This window comes from Podarcis bocagei, assembly GCF_964188305.1.
Source record: "Podarcis bocagei genome assembly, chromosome: 16".
Taxonomy (NCBI): Eukaryota; Metazoa; Chordata; class Lepidosauria; order Squamata; family Lacertidae; genus Podarcis; species Podarcis bocagei.
In genome coordinates this window covers 42,109,977-42,132,658 of record NC_138142.1, presented here as the reverse complement: position 1 = coordinate 42,132,658, position 22,682 = coordinate 42,109,977, and the positions used below count along the sequence as shown (strand labels likewise).

Sequence of the window (22,682 nt, the reverse complement as noted above, 5' to 3'; positions counted from 1 at the left end):
CCATTGGGCTAGAGTTCTGTGAGGATTACCAAAGGATGGGGTCAGACTGTGCCTTGGCCAAAGGCCTGGTGGAACAGCTCCGTCTTGCAGGCCCTGCGGAAAGATGTCAAGTCCCGCAGGGCCCTAGTCTCTTGGGACAGAGCGTTCCACCAGATCAGGGCCACAGCTGAAAAAGCCCTGGCTCTGGTTGAGGCCAGCCTAACCTCTCTGTGGCCTGGGACCTTCAAGATCATAGAATCATAGAATCATAGAGTTGGAATAGACCACAAGGGCCATTGAGTCCAACCCCCTGCCAAGCAGGAAACACCATCAGAGCACTCCTGACATATGGATGTCAAGCCTCTGCTTAAAGACCTCCAAAGAAGGAGACTCCACCACACTCCTTGGCAGCAAATTCCACTGTCAAACAGCTCTTACTGTCAGGAAGTTCTTCCTAATGTTTAGGTGGAATCTTCTTTCTTGTAGTTTGGATCCATTGCTCCGTGTCCGCTTCTCTGGAGCAGCAGAAAACAACCTTTCTCCCTCCTCTATGTGACATCCTTTTATATATTTGAACATGGCTATCATATCACCCCTTAACCTCCTCTTCTCCAGGCTAAACATGCCCAGCTCCCTTAGCCGTTCCTCATAAGGCATCGTTTCCAGGCCTTTGACCATTTTGGTTGCCCTCCTCTGGACACGTTCCAGTTTGTCAGTGTCCTTCTTGAACTGTGGTGCCCAGAACTGGACACAGTACTCCAGGTGAGGTCTGACCAGAGCAGAATACAGTGGCACTATTACTTCCCTTGATCTAGATGCTATACTCCTATTGATGCAGCCCAGAATTGCATTGGCTTTTTTAGCTGCCGCGTCACACTGTTGGCTGATGTTTTTATTTGAAGACCGTAAGGTCCTCCGTGGGACATCCCAGGAGAGGCGGTCCCATAGGTCTGAGGGTCCTAGGCTGTATAGGGCTTTAAAGGTCAAAACCAGCACCTTGAACCTGACCCTGTACTTCACCGGGAGCCAGTGCAGCTGGTAGAGCACCGGGTGAATGTGATCCCGCGGCGAGGACCCCGTAAGGAGTCTCACCGCAGCATTCTGCACCCGCTGGAGTTTCTGGGTCAGCTTCAAGGGCAGCCCCACGTAGAGCGAGTTGCAATAATTGAGTCGGGAGGTGACTGTTTCACATAGCTGTCAACCTTCCCTTTTTTTGCAAGAAATTCCCTTATTCCAGTGCTGCTTCCCGCTGCTATCCCAGATTGTTAGATATCCCGTAGACTGTCCCTGGGACAGGTGAGGCTGCTGATCCCTTCTTTTCAAATCTGAAAGTTGACCGCTATGCTGTTGCACGGATCACAGGGGCTAGGTCCCTTATCCTTGCCACCTCTTTTTGCAGCCGTTTCTCAACAGCCTCCCCCTTCTCCCTCTCCCTCTCCCCTTCCTGGCCTGTGCAGGGCTGCAAGCGGGGTGGAGAAGGCGAGAGGCACTCCCCAGCTGGCGTTGGCTCGGCTCGGCTTGCTGGAGAAGCTTCCACCCGCTGGGGCCTGGCTGCTTGCCAAGGCTTGGTAGCTGAGTTATGTAACGGCCGGGTTCGCGTGAGGACAGCTCTCTCATCTGGCTGCAGGCTCCCCTAGCGACCGGCTCACTTCCTTATTTAAACCTCATCCGTGGAAAGAGAGGGAGAGGGATTTGGCGGAGGGGAAGGAACGGGGACTCGCTTTTCGCTCTCGGATCCGTGCGGTTCCTCTTTTCCCCTCCCTCCCCTCCTCTCTTTCTGCTTTGATTTTCCTTCCTCCGTTTCTTTCTGTTAAATGATTTCAATATACGACAACAACACTATGCGGATCAATGCTTAAACCCAGAAGTTGGGTGTTTAGGCAGTGCGCATATTCTTCCCGTCTCCTCCTGCTTTGATTTTCCTTCCTCCATTTCTTTCTATTAAATTATTTCAACATGCAACAACACCGTGCAGATCACTCCTCAAACCCAGAAGTTGGGTGTTTAGGCAGTGCTTGCAAAATGACCATCTTCGCCCTCGGATCTGTAGAGTTCCTTTTTTCCTCCTCCTCCTCTTCTTCCCATCTCCTTCTGGTTTGATTTTCCTCCCCACCCTCCCTCTCTATAAAATTATTTCAACGTATCGCAACAGCATACGTTTAAATAATGGAATATCCCACCCTAGCCAGGACGTTTAGGCAAAATAACGCAGCACATTCTTGTCGCAGGCTGCTCTTTGTAGAGAAGGCAAATCTTTAGCCGTTTTATAACATGAGAGGTTGTCCTTTATTTTTGTTTTTCTTTTTTAATCATGTGCTTTATAAAGCTCCGCCGTTCGGTTGCAAAAGAGTCTCCGTGCTCCGGCCTTGTGCCAATCCTTTTTTTTTATTATTTAAATGTTTCCACAAGTGCTGTATTTACTATACTTCATGGTACCAGTTTGTCAGAGAAGGACCTTCGAAGTTCTGGCAGCGTTTTAGTTATTATGAAAGCTGGCTGCTAGGAGAAGAGAACTCCTCTCCACCCAAAAACTGATGGATTTTGCAGTTTCTTCAGAGAAATCGAAGTTCAGGGGCAAAGGAAGCAAACAGAAACGAAAGGCAAACAAACCTTTGCTGTTTTTCTTATGAAAAATAAAAAGTTCAGATGGGGAGAAACAGAATGCTAGAACATGCCAGATGTGTTTAATTTATTTATCTTACGAGATGTAGCGATAAAACTTCAAAGCGGTTGATGGAAAGAATAACATGGTTAAATCACCGTCGTACCTTGGAAGCCGAACGCCTTGGGAGTCGAACGTTTCAGTTCCCGAACGCTGCCAATCGGTTGTAGCCAATCGGAAGCCGCGCTTTGGTTTCCGAACGTTTTGGAAGTCAAACGGACCTCCGGAATGAATTCCGCTCGGCTTCCGAGGTACGACCGTATTGGCAAAAGAAACCCCAGTTCAAAGCAGCCGGCGGTGGTGTAGTGTTCAGAGAACCCTGGGAGAGACGCGGGTTCAAATCCCGCTGGGTGTGTGACCTTGAACTCGCAGGGTTATCGTGAGGATAAAAGGGGGAGGAGGATAAGTCTGTACACTGCCTGGAACTCCTTGGAGAATGGTTTTTTGGGGGCGGATCCTGTTTCATTTCCAGTGGTTTCCCAGCCTGTAACCTGCTGAAATCCTGTATCTTTTTATATCACAAATCTTCCAGTTTAAATCTCTTGCGCTAGAGTGCAAGAGTGCCCCTTTTGGCCAGCAAAAATGTGTTGCTGTTGGGAAAGCACCTCAGAACAAACTAAGAAATTAGAAAGGTGTGTGGACAGTCCATTATCTGTGTACAGTCGTACCTTGGAAGTCAAATGGAGTCCGTTCCGGAAGTCCGTTTGACTTCCAAAACATTTGGAAACCAAGCTGGACATTTGGCTTCTGAAAATAGTTTGCAAACCGGAACAGTTCAGGAGCCAAAACGTTCGGGAACTAAGCTGTTCGAAAACCAAAGTACAGTGGTACCTCGGGCTAAGTACTTAATTCATTCTGGAGGTCCGTTCTAAACCTGAAACTGTTCTTAACCTGAAGCACCGCTTTAGCTAATGGGGCCTCCTGCTGCCACCGCGCCGCCGGAGCATGATTTCTGTTCTCATCCTGAAGCAAAGTTCTTAACCTGAGGTACTATTTCTGGGTTAGCAGAGGCTGTAATCTGAAGTGTATGTAACCCGAGGTACCACTGTACAGCTGTACCACTAATGTGCTGAGATTGTGGCAATGAGATCTTACAGAATACACTGGCAGAAGACCAACACCAGTTTGCAGTGACCCTAAGGTTTGAAAAGCGAGTTTCCCATTTTGCCATTCTCATGGTTATGACCAGAGGACTGGCTCGCTATCCATTCTACACTTGTGACTCGCATTATGGTTATTGACTGTAATTAAGGGAATGATTGATTTTTTGACTAGAGGAGAGGAAGGGGTGTCTTTAAACAGTTTGGGGTTTTGTGCAACTGTGTTTTTCAGATCTTTTTAAACTGCTGCCCCACAGGCAGAAAATTGGGCTAAATAAATACAAAGGAAAAGGTCCAAAGGATGCAGGAATTGCAATCCCAGCCCTGTCAGTCCTGCGTCTCTCTCCACACCTACCCAGCCGCCGCTGCAAAACGCCCCTGAGACTTCGGCGGGTGCTGTCCTTGCAAAGCGGTCACAAGGACTAGCACCACGGAGGCCTCTCTTTCTTTTCTGAAAATGAAACCTGGCTAAGTTTCTCAGGAAGGCTAGTTCTGTGCCAGATCGCGGGTGCATGATGCCTTGCTCCCCCAGTTTTTTATTAAATTTTTATTATTATTATTAAGGCCACAGAGAGGTTAGGCTGGCCTCAACCAGAGCCAGGGCTTTTTCGGCTGTGGCTCTGATCTGGTGGAACGCTCTGTCCCAAGAGACTAGGGCCCTGCGGGACTTGACATCTTTCCACAGAGCCTGCAAGACAGAGCTGTTCCGCCTGGCCTTTGGCCAAGGCACAGCCTGACCCCCTCCTTTGGTAATCCTCACAGAACTCTAGCTCAATGGTTGCCATCAATTTGATTTGAATTAATTTTATAATGAAATGATTTTAGAATGTTGTATTATTTTATTGTTGTTAGCCGCCCTGAGCCCGGCTTCAGCTGGGGAGGGTGGGATCTAAATAAAAAAATATATTATTATTATTCTGTTTGCGGAATAGCTCTGCACCCTTAAGGACTAGCAACTTGCTCAAAAAAATAAAATAAAGCGGGAGAGCTGAGTTTCTCGGAGGCGGAGTGGGGGGTGGGAGAGTGGCGCTCCTGTTTTGCAATGTGCAGAGTGCATCCTGGCCCAATTATAAATAGACCCAGAGATAAAGGAGTGAAGATGAAGAACAGAAAGGGTAAAGCGGCTTAGACGTGGCTTAGCTACCGCAGAGGATCTTCCAATTAGCTCATCAACGGTACGGGGATTTCACTGCCACACGTACGCAGCGCGGCTTTGACGGAAAGGGCGGCCGAAATGATCGAGGGGTTGCAGCCAGCCCCCTATAGGGAATAGCGACAACCTTCGGGGCAGCTTAGTCGTGGGGCACCTTTGTCCCCACCCCCAGTTGCTGCAGGACTCCCAAGTCCCATTGTCCTTGTTTGTTGGCAGTGGTGATCTGCAGGCCTGATGGGAGTTGGAGTCCGGCAGCCTCTGGCAGTCCACAGGTGTTCGCCACTGATGGAGTTAAGAAAAGGTGAGTAACGTGGAAGAGGTGTACAAAACCGTGGAAAGCGATTGCAAGAATTGCAAGGACAGACTTTTTCAGAGCGGGGCATAACAGATACTGTATTTTTTGCTCCATAAGACACACTTTTCCCTGCCTAAAAAGTAAGGGGAAATGTGTGTGCATCTTATGGAGCGAATGCAGGCGGGAGCCCCCAACAGGCGCACACATGCTCTGCGCAGCAATTGCGGGCTTTTCCCCGAGGAGGGAGAAGGGCAGCCCGTCAGTGATGGGCAGCCCTTCTCCTTCCTCAGAGAAAAGCCTGCAAGAGCCACACACACGCTCCACGCGGCTCGTGAAAGGGAGCGCTGAGCAGAGCCTGGGATGCATACAGGTTCTGCTCACCACTCCCTTTAAAAATATTTTTTTTTCTTGAATTCCCCCTCTAAAAACTAGGTGCGTCTTATGGAGCAAAAAATACGGTAATCTGCGGAACTGCCTGCTGCTGCCTGGATGGCTTTGAAAGAGGATTATTAGTTAGATTTCTGTACCGCCCTTCGTCAGAAGCAGAGAGTGGCTACTAGCCACAATGGCTATGTTTTCCTCCACGGCTGGAGGCAGTGCAACTCAAAAGAGTACCAGTTGTGGGGAGTCGCAATAAGGAGCGTTGCTGCTCCCCTCGGGTTCTGCTTGCGAGCTTCCCTTGAGCTCTCCTAAAGTTCTCTTGAACCTCCAGGTTCAAGGGCAGTCTATCTAGATTCCGAGAGCCAGGTGGCTGGACTACACGGACTTTTACAATTTGAATTCAAGTTTTCCCTGGGAACTATAATAAACGGCTTCGGCCCAGTATACCTGAAGGAGCGTCTCCGCCCCCATCGTGCCCATCTTGTACATTATAGTTTACTGCATTGCAGTACGGAGTCTGCGGGTGACCTGGGGCCGGTCTTGCTCTCTCAGCCTGGCCTGCCTCACAGGGTGGTTGTTAGGATGCGGCGGGAAAGGGGGAGAATTCTGTACACCACTCTGAGCTCCTTGGAGGAAAAGTCGGGGTGCAAATGTTGTGGAAGTAGCAAAAAGAATTAATAATCCATACCTTTCCAGCTCTGCAATTCTGTGATTCTGTGAATAGTAAATCTTAAAACTGGAATTCAAACTGTAATGCAATATAATAAATAAAAATAATAAATAAAAGGAGCAACAAGGAATGCAATTGAAAAATCACACCACGTCTAGCACAGAGAATTAAAATTCCTGCACCTGGCAGGAAAATTATTTAACTGATCCAGCAAAACTCTCAACAATTTTCAATTGGTCTGTGCCGGGGGGTGGGGGAGCGTTTGAGAACCGTTGCTCCAATGCGAAGGACAAGGCGTGCTGCAGCGAAACTCCAGGGTTTTATCAAAAAGCAATTGATCGGTTTGATTCTCTCGATCGAAGAAGTTATTTTAACTCTCCTCACCACCAGGTTGTTTGGGTGCTCCCTCTTGTGGCCAAAGTGCAAAACTGCAACACTTTTTGAGAATGTTTACTGTCAAATAGAAATCCAGATGTTTGCTGGGAATTCATCCTGATTTGCTTGAGGGGTGTCAGACAGCTTCCCATTAGGGATGGGAGGAAAAATTGATTCAGTTTGCATTTAACATCGAATTTATGAAATTTGCAAATTTCAGAAACGGTATAACCTCGAAGCAGACATCCGCTGAAATTCGTGCTAATCTGAATTTTGCAATGGAGTTCTTCGGTCAGAGTTTGCAAAAATGCACGCATGGGGGGGTGAAAGGAATATAACTGTGAGGATAACATTTTAAAAATGCCTTGTATTAGTGGAAAGTTCATAAAATGAATACGTCTGTGGAAATAATAGGGGGGAATGCATTGTATTAGGAGAAATTGCTTGCAAAAATGTGTCCGTTTGTCAAGACAGTGTGTAAAAATCTGTACATTGGGGGGAGATTCGCACTAAAATGCTGAAGAATTTTCATTAGGATTTTTTTTAAAAAAGAAGTCACAAACTGATTTGGGAATGTGGAGAAGGGAATTTAAGAAACTGCAACAACTGAAACAGACAAATCCTACCATCCCAACTTTCTGTTAATCAGTCTCCCACCTCACACTTTTCGGGGCTATGCCCTAAAAGGGATTTGTTGTGCTAAGACAACAAAGCACTTGAACCCATTCTGAATTATACCATCCTAACTTTCCCATCTGCCCTTAGATCAGTGGAGGCTGCTCCCATCTTGCAAACTAGTGGTAATATGGAGCCTAAGGTAAAGGTAAAGGGACCCCTGACCATTAGGTCCAGTCATGGCCGACTCTGGGGTTGCGGCGCTCATCTCGCTTTACTGGCCGAGGGAGCAGACGTTCAGCTTCCGGGTCATGTGGCCAGCAGGACTCAGCCGCTTCTGGCGAACCAAAGCAGCGCACGGAAACACCGTTTACATTCCCGCCGGAGCGGTACCTTTTTATCTACTTGCACTTTGACGTGCTTTCGAACTGCTAGGTGGGCAGGAGCAGGGACTGAGCAACGGGCGCTCACCCCGTCGCGGGGATTCGAACCACCGACCTTCTGATCGGCAAGTCCTAGGCAAGTCCCACACCCGCGTCCCTAATATGGAGCCTAAAAAACTGGTATTTTCTGCTCCCTGAAAAAGCAATTTTGAGACATCAAAATACCAAACTCTTAGCTTCCCTCTTCCACAGACCTCTGCCCTTTTCTGTCCTTACCTCTTGGTTTCTCGGCCACTTTGCCTCTTTGTTGCTACCCCCTAGCTCTGCTTCCTCCTTAATATCTGGGCACCGTACCTCACCTGACCATGCCCCTCTCTCCCTCCTTTCCACCACCCCGTCTCGTTTCCCTTTGGCAAAGTTCTTTCCAGCCAAACTTTCCCAGTCGCTCTGAGCAGGTGGAGTGTTTGCTTTAATTCCGTAGCCAACCTTTCCATGGCTTGCCGAACATTCCGTGACATCACAGCAGCTTGGCCAATAGCACGCCGGAGCTGTGGGTGAAGATGTTTCACCAGGCAAGCAGGCAGGCAGCTTACACTGCTTTGGACCATTGGTTTGTATTTGGTCTCATTTACTTATTTCTTGAAAACGAATGAACCCATCTGAACTTGCCCTCTTCTTGATTCGCAGGGTCAGCAGCAATGAAGAAGACGCACACGTGTGAGTAGGATTTCATTATTTGTTGGGTTTGGTAGGAGGACGGTAGCTTTTTTGAAAAAGGAAAGTCCATGAAATTACTAGATTTTTCCTGCCCCTCAGCTCACCCCGATCTCCGGGCAAGTGCAAAGTACCCACTACTCAACATCAGGTTAACTACAGCGGAGAACGTAAGCACTTAGAAAGTGCCCTGTATCATCCTGCCAGCTGCTAAGCACTTTGCAACAACTGGTGGGCTCCTTTGCGAGTTGCCTTCAGATGTCTTCTAAAAGTTTGGTAGCTATTTTTCTCTTTGACATGTGGTGGGAGGGAGTTCCACAGGGCGGGTGCCACTACCAAGAAGGCCCTCTGCCTGCTTCCCTGTAACTTGGCTTCTCACAGCGAGGGAACCACCAGAAGGCCCTTGGAGCTGGAACTCAGTGTCTGGGCAGAACGAAGGGGGTGGAGACGCTCCTTCAGGTATGCTGGACCAAGGCCGTTTAGGGCTTTAAAGGTCAGCACCTTTAAAGGATCTCGCAAGCAGGTCTTGAAATCCATTAGTGACACAGAGAGATGTCTCACACCAAGCCAAGGCCATTGTCCCATCTAGATCGGGACTCCCTACACTGACAGGCAGAGGCTCTCCAGTATTTCAGACCAGGATGCCCCCTGCCTGGAAGTGCCAGGGACCGGCCTTCAGTAACTGGCCTTTGCAGGTAAAGTGTCACATAGTGACACATGGCTTGGCAACCATCTATGGCCCATTCCTCTGTGTATTTGTCAAATACGTTAGGGTGCAGCCTTCCCAAACCTATGGTCCTCTGGCTATTGCTGACCTACAGCTCCCAATATCCTTGAGAGTTGGCCAGAATGTCTGGGGCTGATGGGAGCTGGAGTCCACAAACATCATAGAACTACAACGCCCATCATACCTGCCTGTTGGCCACACCGACTGAAGCTGATGGGAGATGTAGTTCAATGGCGTTCTTTGACTCCAACTCCCATCGGCCGCTGCAAACATGGCCAGCGAGGATGGTCGGACCACCAGTGTTCCTGGACTCCAGTTCCCATCAGCCCTAGCCAACATGGCCAGGAGTACTAACTTGGCCCCACGACTGTGGGTGCCCAGGGCCATGGGTACTGCGAACCTGGCACCGAGTTGAGTTGATAAAACTTTATTCGCATTAGCCAATGGCCATAGCAACAGTAAAACATTACAGTACAGTGGTGCCTCGCAAGACAAAAATAATCCGTTCTGTGATTCTCTTCGTCTAGCGGTTTTTTCGTCTTGTGAAGCAAGCCCATTGAAGGATTAGCGGATTAGCGCTATTAGTGGCTTTTAGCGGCTTATCTGCTGATCGGATCAGCTGATAAGCGGCTTAGCGGCTTAGAAAAAGGGGGGAAGGAAAAAAAACCAGCAGGAACTCGCAAGACATTGTCGTCTTGCGAAGCAAGCCCATAGGAGATTCGTTTTGCGAAGCACCTCCAAAACGGAAAACTCTTTCGTCTAGCGAGTTTTCCGTCTTGCGAGGCATTCATCTTGCGGGGCACCACTCTATACGCAGAAAAGGAAATTTGATAAAAGAGCATGATTTAAAGTCCTGAATCAGCCGTCAGTTAGTGGCCCTTATTCTGATGGCCCCTGCTATGAACCTCGCAACCTTTGCTGTGATCTGCTCATTTTGATCTGATAGAAGAAAGGACATTGTGGCAGTGGCTGAGCACCCTGGGATGGTTAGTATGAGTGGGGTGGTGATCTCGTTCCTCAGGTCTTTGTGGAGAGTACAAGACAAGAGGACGTGTGCCGCTGTTTCGGTGCTGCCATCTCCACAGGGGCAAAGATGTTTCTCAGGTGGGATCTTTTGGAATCGACCCTCAAGTACCACAGATGACAAAACATCCAGTCTTGCCAAGTGTAAAAGCACGTCTGTATTTTGGGATAATACATTTGTGCAGATATGGGGCCAGAGAATCAAAATGGAGAGGTGGGAAATGAACATACCAAGCGCAGAATTTCCTTTTAGTGGCCAGGTTGTTCTGATGCTCAATATCTTTTAGACATTGACCAGTTAGACTGTTTGCTTTAGTGGGGCCCATAGTGAGTAGATGTTGTGGGGACAGGCCACAAGAGTGAAGTTTTTGATAGACGGTTTTAAGCCAGGCACTTTTATGGGAGTCTTGAAGTACTAGGGATAGTAAACCGTGTGTGTGTTGAGTTTAGGCAGGGCCAGAAGTTAAGAGTTCTTTGCCAAGTCGGTGCTTCTACTGAAGGGAGACTTGCCTCCAGTTTCAATGATGCATTTGGGACGCATGGCGGTACAGAAAAAAAATAAAAGTTAGGAACTTTGATTGAACAGCTTCCAAAGTGCTAAGGTGGTTCACCAGTCCAAATCTGAGCCCCGTATAGTAGCTGTGCTAGGGGTTTAGCTTGGAAGACTTCTAGGGCTTGATGGTATATGTTTGCCACCCTTTTTCATGGAAAAAGCGAGTCAAAGTCTTGGCACTTTGGGATGCTTTTTCTTTTTGCACATTTTTGGTGTGCTGCCCATGACCCCGTGGACTGGAAGATAAGGCCCAAATATTTGAAAGCTTTGACCTGTTCGATTGGCTGATTGTCCATGTGCCAACTGTGGGGCTTCTATTTTCTTGAGAAAACCATAACTTTGGTTTTCTGATAGTTTACGACCAGGTGTTCTCTCTGGCGATACACTGAGAATTCTCTTATCAATCTTTTTAGGCCTCTTTTTGTTTAGGATAAGAGGACCGCATCATACAGAGATTGGTTTTGAGGCCAGTTTAGGAGCGTGGATATTTGTGGGTGCCTGGACCCTTCATGGGGAATTTGTGGGTGCTCAGTGTCAGGTGCTGTTGCAGTTGCTCAAGAGTAACCAGGCAAGACTCTGACCTGTGTTTTACAGGCTTTATTTTGCTGCAAACTATTTACAGTAAAGAGCCCCAAAGCTCATGTCTGGCTCAATCGCTAGCAGAATCCGGGAGTGGTCTTTTTTTGGACGGCCCCCAACATAAGAGTTTCGTTACCCCCAGCTGTCTCCTCCCCTTTCTGTGCCCCAAACTACTGCGCAGGATGGGCGATGGCAAGGGCGTGTTTCCCTCCTGTCTGGCTCCTGTTAAGGCTCCCAGCAGCATCCTCTGGTCCTTGCCTCTCTTCCCCACTGGAGGTGGGGCTTTCCTCCTCCCCGGAAGAGGAACTGCTTCGCAAGATTTTCGGAGGCTCCCTGTAACACACCTGCCCTTCTATTTCTCGCCTCTGAGCCGATGGCAGTTGCCTGACACACGGGCACCCAGGGCGCCAAGGAGTTGGCACCTATGGACATGGCCAAAGGTCAAGGATGATGGGAATTTGAGTCCATTGGCTCGTCTAGCTTGGAACTGTCTATTCAGACCACTAGTCCTGCTGGTTGCCAGGAGCCAGAGTCCAGCCACCTCCAACAAGGTTGTGCCAGTGGGCCCTTGTCGTACCTCATTCTATTGCGGCGCCTTGTGCTCAGTTGCTTTTCTCTTGACGCCCCAGGACCTACTTTCTTTCCACCTCCGGTGCCTCTGTGGGTTGGGGCTGGTAGGGGAGAGAAATGGGGACATTGGCGTATTTCCCCCTCTTATTTGGTGCCTGGAACAAGATCTGTGTGGTGGGCCCCTTCCTGTCGCTGTGGGACGCAGATCAGCACCACGGTTCTCTGCACGACGGGATGCGGTTGGGCTCGCCCAAGCGCTGAGCGGGGCTCCATCTCGGGAAACAGAGGGCGTCCCTTCCTGACGTCGTGCTTTGCGGTGGGAGGGGGTGTTTGACCTCGATAAACAGGGAGGGCGAGGTGGGTCGGCCACGTCAGATGTGTCAAAACAAGGGTGCAGGCCATGAGTTTGGAGGCCCACCTTGTCTAGCCTCTTGTTCTCACCATGGCCAAATGTAGCCATGGCTGCCATGTTGGGTGGATGGACAAACTTGTGGAGGAGAGGGCTTTGTTGTTTTATCTCAAATACTGCCAACGATTTGACTGTCTCTCTCTCTCTCTCTATATATATATATAATGGTACCTCGGGTTACATACGCTTCAGGTTACAGACTCCGCTAACCCAGAAATAGTACCTCGGGTTAAGAACTTTGCTTCAGGATGAGAACAGAAATCGTGCAGTGGCAAGAGGCCCCATTAGCTAAAGTGGTGCTTCAGGTTAAGAACTGTTAGAGGTTAAGAACGGACCTCCGGAACGAATTAAGTACTTAACCTGAGGTACCACTGTATATATATATGTGTGTGTGTGTATATATATATATATATTTATATTAGTCATTTAGTTGTGTCCGACTCTTCCTGACCCCCTGGACCAGAGCACGCCAGGCTCTCATGTCTTTTAGACACCCCCATTCCTTTTTCACTTCACTTTTTGGTTTTTGTCTTGTTATATCTGTCAATTTGGCTAATTCTAAATATTCTGAAAGCTGACATAACCATTTCCCCTAGCGGGTAACTGATTCCCTTTCCAATACTTAGCCACCAGGATTCTTGCTGCAGACATCGTGTCTAAGAAAAATTTAGTTTTGTCTTTTTGAATATCATCATTTAAAATTCCTAAAAGGAATGCCTCCTGCCTTTTACTATATGATATTCTTTGTATTTTCTTTATTTCTTGGTGGATCATGCTCCAAAATTTCCCAATTTTGGGGCATGTCCACCACATATGGCAGAAGGTTCCGTTTTGTTTCTTACATCTCCAGCACTTATTATTATATGTTTTATTCATTTTTGCTGGCCTTCCTGGCACCAGGTACCACCTGTGATCCATTGCGTGTTCATGAGTTCATGAGGGAGGGAGAAAAACTGGTACCACCAGTAACGTTTTCCTTTCTGATCTGAGTGCTGGACAGATGTGCTGTTGGGGTGCTATTTGTGGGGAGAAATCTCCCTAAATGGGCAGCCACACACTTCCTTTCTCCTTCTTCTCCTTCTCCTTCTTTACTTCCATATTTGGAGTCCTTTCTTGACACTCCAGAAACGGCTGTACTCTGCGCATCCGAAATGCTTGGTTTTAGCCACGTCAACTGTGCGCACGCTGTCAGTGGTGTCCAAAGGGGTCCCAGGTCTGAAGACCTCTTGCTCGAAACTGCAGGAGTGAGTTCAGCCGTTGTGCTCAAGTTCTGCTTGCAAGTTTTTGGGGGGAACCATGTTAAGTCACTGTGCTGGTCCCGGGGGAAAGGTTACCGTTGGCGTAGTCAAAGTCCAGTCCTGGGTCACTAGCCTGGAAACAGTTCACAAGGAGTGGGGCGAGGTCCGAAGCAGGAAGCCGGGCGGGGACAGGAACACTGGAGGGTCAGGTCTGGGTCCGGGCAGGAACAGGTACTCAACAACGACGTTGCTCCCACAACCTGGGACCGGGCTAACTGGCCTTTATCTTCTCTGAGGCCAGGGGCGGTCCCGGCCCCCAGGAGACCCGCCTCTCCTGGCCTTAAGGCGAGCACTCCTCCTGGGAGAACCCAGTTCCCTTCGCCTCTCTCCCCTGAGCCTCTGCAGTTCAGGAGAGGCTGAAGGGTTACTGGGCCCCGGGGAAGGCTCACCTGTAGGCACTGAGTCCTCAACCACCTCTGGAGCCAGAGTGGATTCACCTGGTGCCTGCTCCTGAGGATCCGGCACAGGTGCAGGCGCCTCAGAATCAAGGCCCTGCCCCAGTTCAGCCGGCCCTGGAGGCGGGGACTCCTGTGCCGGCTGGGATTCCTCCGGTTCACCCTCTGAATCGGATTCCCAGGCCATCACAGTCACTGTGGGAACAAGGTGTTGGAGCATTGCATCTCCGGCCTGATCCAGCCTTTGGAACCAGGCATTTTGGGCCATATCACGCCGATTCTGCTCCGATTTTTGCCAGTTGCTTACTTGCTTCCAGGCCCAAATCTGGGCACTGGTTTTTAACCCTTAAACAACCTGAGGCGGAGTGTGGTAGCTTTGGCCATTCCAGGGACGACGTTGCCATCACGGCCAACCCTTGACGTGACTTTCCCCTTGAAACAGAAAGCCACATTCCAGCCTCAGAGTTTTCTGTGCTCACCATCTCCCGCCTCAGACCCTCTCATCCATCCACGTTTCCCCCCCCCCAACGGAAACTTTTCTTGTGGCTTTTTATCTTCTCTCTGCCTTTCTCTTTGGCCTTTTGTGGGTTTGGAACTTTCCAACTCACTGCTGTCTCTTGCTCTCTTATCCCCCCCCCCAAAAAAAATTACAACCGGAGTTTCTGATTGGCCGTTGGGAGCGCCAGTCTGTGGGGTGCTGCATCACCTGTCAGTCTGCTGATGTTGCTGCCTTTTTTAAAAAAGGAAATCTGACTCCACACACACGCACACGCACACACACTCCCCAAAAGCGCTTCTCGCTCGTTGCAGCTGATGCCCAGAGACGAACAGGTGTTGCAGAACCAAACCGCTGCCAGTCCCCTTCCCCACAAGCCGTCTTCACCATGCGAGGTATGTGGGGAGAGGTTGGGGGAGGCGAAGCGACTGCTTGGGGCCACCTGTTGGCTTACAGCCGGCGCCCGAGCAATGGGGTGTTTGATGAGACCCCCAGAAACCCATAACTAAGCGGAGGCAAGGCTGCAAGATGCCACCTGTGGCTTTAAAGTCAGCTCCAGAGCCCAGAACAATTGGGCTGTGTGTGTGTGTGTGTGTGTGTGTGTGTGTGTGTGTGTGTATTTGCGCTGAATTTTTCAAACGTTTTCGCGGTAACCTTCAAATCAAATGCATTGTTTCCTAAGTTGACTTTCTCACCTTCACCTCCACAGTGTTTTTCCTCACACCTTTTCTACTGCATTATATCTTTGTCTATCACAAAAAAAATGTTTCTCTATTGAAGTTGTTATTTTATCATTTTTCTTCCCTGCTTTTATCTCAAATACTGCTAACGATTTGACACTCTCTCTCTCTCTCTATATATATATATATATATAGTGGTACCTCGGGTTACATACGCTTCAGGTTACAGACTCCGCTAACCCAGAAATAGTACCTCGGGTTAAGAACTTTGCTTCAGGATGAGAACAGAAATCGTGCAGTGGCAAGAGGCCCCATTAGCTAAAGTGGTGCTTCAGGTTAAGAACTGTTAGAGGTTAAGAACGGACCTCCGGAAACTGTATATATATATAGTCATTTAGTTGTGTCCGACTCTTCGTGACCCCCTGGACCAGAGCACGCCAGGCCCTCCTGTCTTCCACTGCCTCCCGCAGTTTGGTCAAACTCATGCTGGTAGCTTCGAGAACACTGTCCCACCATCTCGTCCTCTGTCGTCCCCTTCTCCTTGCGCCCTCCATCTTTCCCAACATCAGGGTCTTTTCCAGGGAGTCTTCTCTTCTCATGAGGTGGCCAAAGTCTTGGATCTGTCCTTCCAGTGAGCACTCAGGGCTGATTTCCTTCAGAATGGAGAGGTTTGATCTTCTTGCAGTCCATGGGACTCTCTAGAGTCTCCTCCAGCACCAGAATTCGAAAGCATCAATTCTTCGGCGAGATATAAATATAGTCCATGAAAGTCCTCTATGAAGAGTTGGTCATTTTGATCTCTAAATTTCGCTGTTTCTGCATAGTCCATTGCTTTCAAAAACCACTCTTCCTTTGTTGGAACTGCCTCTTCTTCCCATTTCTGTGCATATAATATTCTAGCTGCCGTTATCACAGACATAAATAGTTTGATCACTCTCTTTGGGACAGCTGTCCCTATTATACATGTAAGGAAAAGGTCTGGTCTTTTGGAAATACCCATTTAAACAGGTTCTTCATTATATTATATTTTCCCCCAAACTTTTTGGTTATGTACATATCCACCACATGGAACACTCATGTTTTTTTATGGGACCCCGAAAGGCCCAATCCCTGAGCAGAGCCAAAGTTGTGGCTTTCCTAATTTAAGGGCTGTGTTGCTCAAGGAACCGCCTTCAAAACAGTAATAATGCTAATATTGCTGGTGAGCTGATAACGGTGTGCAATGCTGAATTTCCTGCCTACATTCCTGGAGGCTGTAGAGTAGGGATTTGGCGAGAAATTTGAATTGTATGTATAGCTTATATATAAACCGTGTTTTACATTTGTCTGATCCTGTTTGGCTGCAACCTGTCTTTGGTTGCCTTGTTAATCAGCTCGAATTTGAACTGGTTCCCATGGAAAGGTGATCCGGACCTAATTTATACTTTCCTAGCCGAAACTTCGCCGTCCTTTGAAATTCGCACACTTGCGAATTTTGCAGTCTGGTTCTCCAGCCAGCATTGCATCAAAAAGGAAAAAAAGGCATATGCACATTGGTAAAAATGAGATATGCACCCCCAAATAGTGTCATTTTAGGGAATACAGGGAAACGGCTTTGCCAAAATGTGCGTTGGGAAAAATATTTGCCCGTGTGTCTGTTAGGAGAAATTTGCACAAGAGGGCTAGTGAATTTTCATGAGGACATTTCATTTTATTTTACATCCTAGATTGGTGGATTTCATGGTCCTTGGTTAAACATCTTGGTTGTAATTTTAGCTCTGGAATTTATGGGTGCAGATTATAGATCCTTCCAATGAATGAATAAAATGCCACCTCACATCCCTTGTCTATCGCAGGGATGGGACCGTAGAGTTTTTCTTGGCTTTGCAAGAAGGTGAGACTGTAATGGGATTAAGTTATGGGGGGGGGGAGAGATTTTGGCTGAAAGTTCTCAGCAGTTCAGAGCAATTCAGCAGTTTCCAAAAGGGTTGTGATGAACTCTCTCTCACACCAGAGCTCTTCCAGATGGGCAGCCATCCATCAGGGTGGACTTAACTCTCGATATCTGGCACTGAGCAGTTGGTTTGACTAGATGGCTTTACAAGGACCCCTTCTCTGGCACTGCCGTTATTTAAAAAGCAAATACTAAAAGTGATCATCACTTTTTTTTAGCCTTCGGGATACCTTTCGATGTATCTTGGTCATACAGTCACTGAAAGTCAGTGCAAGTTTGCTCTTATTCTCTCCATTTTACGGATGAAAGGAAACAGCGGTAGTTTAATTCGCGACCTCTTCACATATCTGTGCTGCATCAAGATTTGCAATGGGAGTTTGCCTGTTTCTTGCTGGTACTCGGCATTCGACACAGTCGAGAATGACAGGGGGAATTTAAAACCGTTTCCTTCTGGTAATGAATCACGGGTTGTTTCTCTACACACCCCAGTTAAAATATTCTCATCCTTATTAAATCCAGGTATATTTAATTCAAATCAGGCTCATGCATATTCTGTTCTTTCTGGGTGGGGGGTTGCTGAGTCGTGTTACATCATGTTGATTTTCCTGGGTTGGGGGGGCAAATATATTTTTCTTTCTCCATTGCCTGGCCATTTAGAAGTCTCTTGAGTCAGCCTCTCCCCAGATCTCCTCCTTTCACAAAGACAACCTGAGTTTTTCAGGGTTAAATGGAGCACCCCCAGTCGGTCAGGTGTGAAACTCTTGCTGGGTAGAATCATGGTTTTAATGCTATTAATGGACTACCATTGATCTGCACTTGACAAAGGAGAAAGGAGGGACCAGGTCTTCTGCTCCCCCAAGGATGGATGCCAGGGAGACGGCAGAAAGAGCCGAAGGTGAACAGAACAAGCTTCTGTGTCTGATTAACACGGACTTAAGGTTAGGGTCAGTAGGAGGGTGCCTGCCGTTATAATTTGCCCTTTCAAAAACGGTAGGCAAACTGAAACTTGGCCGTCCTTTGCCATTTGCATTTCTCTGAATTTTGCAGTGCAGTCTTCCCTCCAAGTAATGTCTCCAAAGATGCACATAACTGGGGTTACGAGTGTGTAAAAATGCACTTTTGCGACAGGAGCGTACAAAAGCACATTAAAATTAGGGGAAATCGCTTTGCAAGCATTTGCATATTGGACAAAATTGCAACAGTGTATACGAGGCGAAATCTGCAGATGGCTTTAATTGAGGGCTTCTTTCAAAAATTGTCAAACTGATATGGAAATGCAGGAAAATGAACTTGAGACTGGGGGAAAATGAGAAACCGAGAGGAGCCAAAATGGACAGATTTGCCCATCCCCAGTTTTGAGTGTGTCTTAGTAAGAACTGTCCTACCTTACAAAATTGTTGTTTGATCCATGCAGAGCTTGCAATACTCTTAAAATCAGTATATAACTTCTTTCCAAAAGAAGGTCAGGATCGAGCCCATCCACTTATTTTATAGCCACACTTTTCTGAATTTCAGTAGAAGATGTATTTCTGATATCCAGCACTGTCTTATGTAACTGAAGCTATTCATATTTTCTTAGCTCTGCCACACTCCCACATGCTTTAATCTTCCTTCATCTGGACCGCAAATATTTCTGTGTTGTTGTTTTTTTTTAAAAAAGTGTCATCTTTAAAGCTAATTGTTTGAATTACCTACTAATTCGACGTGTTTCTCTGCACTCTGAAAGTCATTCTTAAACTATTTTTATTATTTTTGGCCTCTTCAAAAGGGCTCTTATGAAACAGTTCTATGTTTAGGCAATTAAAAAAAATCTAAAATTAAAATATTTGGCACTAGTCCTCAAGGTGTTTTAGCGGGGGGGGGCTCAGATTCAATATAAAGCGGTCTGGATGATTTTGTGGAGTTTAGCAAATGCCGAGGCAAGTATCTGCAGACAGGAACTGAAACTTGAATCTTGAAACTGGTTGCCGCTAGTCCTCATTGCGAAGTGACAAATTATTCAGAAGAAAGCTGGGTTGTTTCAGTTTGTCATACTTAGTAATAGCAGTTAGTAAGGAGCTCTGATAAACTTGAATGAATGGTTTATTTGTTGTGGTCGCTGACCGATAGAAGTGAACACACAATTAAAGTATGCAGCTGGTTAGAACAAGACGCAAATATAATGGCGATGTATCTTCATGAAGACTCAGGGAAAGAAAAGAAAAGAAAACAATTCCTAACTGATGCATAAATGTTGGGAAGTGAGCTCAAGACAAATAATAATAATGAGGTAGTCCTCAACACCTATTTCAGCCTTAAAAACGAGCAATGTTGTTTCAAAACATGAAATCACTCAAATCAGCATTGTGGATCTTCCAAAAGCAGCAGCACCCAGGAATCGAGTGTCAGCAAAATACCGATGGTTTCATCCAGCGAAGTCCCACTCAGAGTTGCACCCATTGAAATTAAGAAGCCTAACTTAGTCGTGTATATGAACTTCAGTGGGTCTACTCAGCGTAGGACTAGCATCGAATACCACCTGAACATTCCACCCCACTAGGAACTGACCCGAAAAATTGTCCAGATCTGAATGTATTTTGCAGCCGTCTCAGTAATATGGGAAGAAGTTTTCCTTAACCAAAAATATACCCAATCTATAGAAAGGAGCTCTTAAATCAGGCATCCCCAAACTCCGCCCTCCAGATGTTTTGGGGACTACAACTCCCATCATCCCTAGCTAGCAGGACCAGTGGTCAGGGATGATGGGAACTGTAGTCCCAAAAAATCTGGAGGGCTGATTTTGGGGGTGCCTGTCTTAAATAGAGGGAAAATCAACCTTAGTCATGCCACATGACCCAGAAGCTGTACGCCGGCTCCCTCAGCCAATAAAGCGAGATGAGCGCCGCAACCCCAGAGTCGGCCACGACTGGACCTAATGGTCAGGGGTCCCTTTACCTTTACCTTTTACTGAGAGTTAATGAGCGCGGCTACCATAGGTTCATTAATTTCAGTAGTTATATGCTGAGCAATTGAACACAACACTGATAAATTTGTGTATGATGATGATACAGAAGATTGCATCGTTGTACGCCATAGGAATTCACCTAGGCCAGGGATGAGGAATCTGGGGGTCTCGATACATTGCTAGGCTTTCATAATCCCTGGCTGCTAGCTATGCAAACTGATGGGACTGAGTCCAACAACATCTGTCCCCACCACCACTTGTCTAAGCCCACATTTAAATCTCTGCTGGGACTTCCAAAACCTTCGCTTCGACTCAGCTGTACCCTCTTTCTCTTGCCCTGTCCGCATGTTTGTTGCTTTTTTTTTAACCCTGTCAGTTTAAGCAACAAAGAGGGTCCCTGCCTCACTCAACTTGCCCCAGAGGTTTCTCAAGGAAACACTTTGCGCTTGACTTAACAGCTTCTTTCCCGCTCCCCACAACTTAAATTTTTGGCAGGCGCCCAGAAACCAGAAAAGCCATTCCTCTGGCAATCTCCCTGAAGGGAGATCACCGCTCACTCTGCTTAAAATCTTTTCCGTGCGCAAAACGCCTTTCTCCGGGGTTTTGAAAAGGGTGTGAAGACTTCAAAATTAGTTGCCACCTTCCGTTTTTCTGCGTGTGGTGAAATGGGCACTGTTTTTTTAAGGCTCCCCCCCCTCTTGCTTTCCTTCTCACCCCCCCCCCTCAACCTACACCTTCCTTCCCACTCTCTGTTCTGAGAAATAAATGCCTTTCGTCTGTGTCAGATAAAAATCTGCTGGGCTAATCTGTCACAGACTATCAGATGGGAGATAGGGGATCCCAAGGTTTTGCAAAAGGTGATGGGCAAATTTAATTTCAGTGTGTGTGGTTTTAATTTTATATTGCTGATTGCAATGTAAAATTAGTTGTTCCCTTTACCTTCCTGCGCAATTTACAATTGCTAGCTGGGACTGGTGAGCGCACAGTGACCCCTGGTGGCCTAAAGGTTCTTTGCAGCGGGTGGCCCTGATCCCGAGAGCTTCTGCTTTGCATTTGGACAGGGCGAGGGAGAAGGTCTTCCGTGGGTGCATGGGAACCCGGATGTTTCCGATTCAGTAGGGCAGCTTTCTTATGCCCCTATTTAAATCTGTCTTCCATTCAGAGCCATGAGGACTGGAACCTTAATGGGGGGGAAAGGGGAGGTAGCTTAGACAGCAGAGCACTTGCAGCACATACAGAAAGTTTCAGGTTCAATTGGGAACCTCCCCGATTCTGGGTTGAGATTGATAGCCACAGCACACACCTTGTTGAATAAATGTTTTGGGGGCTGCTTGGTCTGCCTGCATCTCTCAAGGAAAAGCTGAGGCCGGATTCTGGCACAGGGTTTATACAGTGGTACCTCTGGTTGCGAACGGGATCCGTTCCGGAGGCCCGTTCGCAACATGAGCAGAACGCAACCCGCAGCGGCGCGTCTGCGCATGCGCCGGTTGCGATTTGCCACTTCTGCGCATGCATGTGACATCATTTTGTGCGTCTCCACATGCACGAGCAGTGAAACCCGAAAGTACGCTTTCCGGTACTTCCGGGTCGCCACGGGACACAACCTGAAAAAACATATCAGGAAGCAAAACATAACACGAGGTATTAATGTATTGTGCTAATTTTCCCTGTTAGAATGCCCAGAGCTTCTGCGCCATTTTAAAACATTCATTTCACATTACGGCGGCACCTGTTGTGCTATGGAACTGTGGCTTTTTGGCCGATAGATCCACACGTCACACTAAATTTCATTTGTGGCAGTGGGTGCCATCAGGAGCGACAACAGACGTCATTGAGCAATGCAACTCCGCCGCATCTTTTCTGCGCATGCTGCCGTTGGTTCGCCTGCAAATTCCCCCATAAAGTTGGCAGGAGAAAATGTTTTGCTGAGACAGTCATATCTCATGTTATGTCCGCTTCATGTTACGTTCTTTCAGGTTACGTCTCGCGGAAAGGGTTACTTCTGGGTTTCGCTGCATGCACAGAGGCACAAAATGACGTCACGCGCATGCGCAGAAGCAGCGGATCGCAACCCGTGCAGGCGCACAGATGCGCCACTGCGGGTTGCGCTCTTTTCATGTTGCGAACGGGCCTCTGCAACGGATCCCGTTCGCAACCAGAGGTACCACTGTATAGCGCCCCAAAGTTTGTCACTTTATGCCTGCAGTTTTCCAGGTTCTGGGGGCTGCAAACTCTCCCCCCCCCCCCGAATCAAATAACATGCGAGTAAGTGCTAAACCTACGTTATAGTCCATTATGTGGAAGTGGCTTTTGTGGCATGTGAAAGCTCAAATATCATGCAGAATTAAAACAGGGAAACACATTCTTTATGGGGTCGAAAAACACTGAATCATATAATTGTAGAGTCGTAAGGGACCCCAGGGTCATCTAGTCCAACCCCCCCCCCAATGCAGCCATCTCAACTGGAAGCATCCATGACAGATGGCCACCCAACCTCTGCTTAAAAACCTCCAAGGAAGGAGAGACCACAATTTCCCAAAGGAGACCATTCCACAGTCGAACAGCCCTTACCATCAGAAATTCCCCCCTGATGTTTAGGCATGTGTTGTAGTCCATTAGTTTCCTAGCATTAGCTTCTGTGCAGTGCGGAAGCTCAGATGTAACGCAGAAACCACTGGTTAGGGAAATGTTGGGGAGATGGAATAAACTGCCCTGGGGGTTGCACCCGGAACCGGTCCGGGAGCCATC

At 47.7% G+C, this 22,682-nt stretch overlaps 1 protein-coding gene across 5 annotated transcripts in view; it reads left to right on the top strand.

Moving 5' to 3' along the window:
• The window catches only part of RORC (RAR related orphan receptor C), a 204,518-nt gene that overhangs the window by 148,856 nt on the left and 32,980 nt on the right, over nucleotides 1-22,682 (top strand). For 4 of the 5 annotated variants that reach the window (XM_081173640.1, XM_081173639.1, XM_081173638.1 and 1 more), the window contains exon 2: nucleotides 8,301-8,330. In XM_081173640.1, the coding sequence (XP_081029766.1) occupies nucleotides 8,312-8,330 (19 nt within the window). In that variant the 5' untranslated portion in view covers nucleotides 8,301-8,311. Of the gene's footprint in view, nucleotides 1-8,300; nucleotides 8,331-14,678; nucleotides 14,773-22,682 lie in introns of those variants that run through there. The other variant, XM_081173642.1, reaches the window with a different exon arrangement.